General features: G+C 42.8%; 1 protein-coding gene across 1 annotated transcript in view; it reads left to right on the forward strand.

The window, feature by feature from the left end:
- The window catches only part of drd2l (dopamine receptor D2 like), a 17932-nt gene extending 17666 nt beyond the window's left edge, over nt 1-266 (forward strand). Inside the window, exon 8 of the mRNA XM_076279593.1 lies at nt 70-266. Within this exon, the coding sequence (XP_076135708.1) occupies nt 70-266 (197 nt within the window). The remainder of the gene's footprint in view (nt 1-69) is intronic.
- The last annotated feature ends 1421 nt before the right edge of the window (nt 267-1687 follow it).

The raw sequence follows: 1687 nt of genomic DNA on the forward strand, positions 1-1687 counted from the left end.
GTGTGTGTGTGTGAGTGTGTGTATGGATGTGTGTGTGTGTGGGTGCGTGTGTGCGTCCATGCTATTTAGGAGTGTTCATCATCTGCTGGCTGCCCTTCTTCCTGACCCACGTACTGAAGGCCCACTGCGGCAGCTGCTGCATCTCGCCATCCCTGTACAGCGTGGTCACCTGGCTGGGCTACCTCAACAGCGCCGTCAACCCCGTCATCTACACCACCTTCAACATCGAGTTCCGCAAGGCCTTCATCAAAATCCTCCACTGCTGAAGACGAGGATGGAGAGATAGAGAGCATATGATGAAGAAAGGAAGGAAGACTCAGAAGGACAAAATGAGAAAGGAACAGAAGTGAACTAAAGTGTGGAGGAGTGGAGTGGAGTCAGAAGGTAAATGTGATGAAATCCAAAAACAAAAAGATGATAAAATCTCATGCAAAGCAGAACTATAGAAAATGATGAACTGTCATTTTGAAATGTTTTTCTTTTGTGATTTCTCAGCCTTTAACTCAATCTTGACTCCGTCAAGCCGTCCCTTTCTAGTCTTTTTGAAATGATATTGGATGAGTGCAGTGGACGATAATGCTGATCACGGACCCAGTGATCAGACACAGAAAGCTTCCTTTGAATCTGAGCTTGTGCTGAATGGTACTGTATGTCCACTGTATGTCCACTGGAGCAGCATGTTGAAGGGATCACTCCTCCACTCATGGGTGTCAATTTACTCTAGAGGGAGCAAACACATTGAGAGCCCAGTGGAGGTCAGTATACTGTAGGGTGGGCTGTGAGTCTCTGTTTTCTTTTTGCCTGTGATATGCTAAGACTGGCACTAGCTAGCACCCATGGGTGCTACTCTCCTAAAGATCTCCTAGTCTTCTGATGTCCAAGGTTGCTGGTTAGATCCCAATGCTGTATTCAGGCGACATGTGATTTCATATCATGCGCCAGTTGATTAGAATCTATGAAAAGAAACGTTGGAGTTGGAGAAATGTTAATGACTGGACCTCCGTTTTGGCCTGGAGTCGTGGAAGTGCAGTAGCCTTATAGATAACAGAGAACATTGAACATCTGTGACTGGATTCAATGTATAAATTGTACATTTAAAGAACAGCTAATACCACAATGCAATGTTATACATGGCCCTTCTGGAAATAATGTGAATTAAGGCTTTCCTTAAACATGTTTATGCCTAATGAATGCTCAGAAAAAATAAATAAAACTGTATACAGCATATTATTTTGTAGACTGTTTGTTGCATTGAAAATGTCATGATAAAGGACTGTAGTTATCAAGCTATTCTATTCTATTCTATATTCTAAACAAAGGCTTGTGATTGTAATCAGTTCTTGGCACACACAAACCTAGACTCCAATTTCTCTGTCACATGTTGTCTGCCAGCACCTGACACAGTCTATTCAGGTAATATAAGACGTCTCTCAAAAACGTGTCAATGCATAGTCTCTCTCTCTCTTTCTTTCTCTCTCTCTCTCTTTTATTCAGCCACCTTACATAGGAACATGTTTAGAACCCTGGTGTCAAGTGCTGGTCATGCAAATTGCCACAAGGGGATGTGATTATGTAGCATGGAAAAATCCAAACTCATTCACAAAGTGAATAGAGTCTAGTGACTCTCAATTAGGAAATGCTTCCAACACTTCGCAAGGCCCAGGTCCAGCCTTACCCATCACATTGA

This window comes from Alosa pseudoharengus, unplaced genomic scaffold (assembly GCF_046254945.1).
Source record: "Alosa pseudoharengus isolate Yale_2024_CS ecotype anadromous, Long Island Sound unplaced genomic scaffold, YU_APseudo_1.1 YU_APseudo_1.1_scf_12, whole genome shotgun sequence".
NCBI lineage: Eukaryota > Metazoa > Chordata > Actinopteri > Clupeiformes > Clupeidae > Alosa > Alosa pseudoharengus.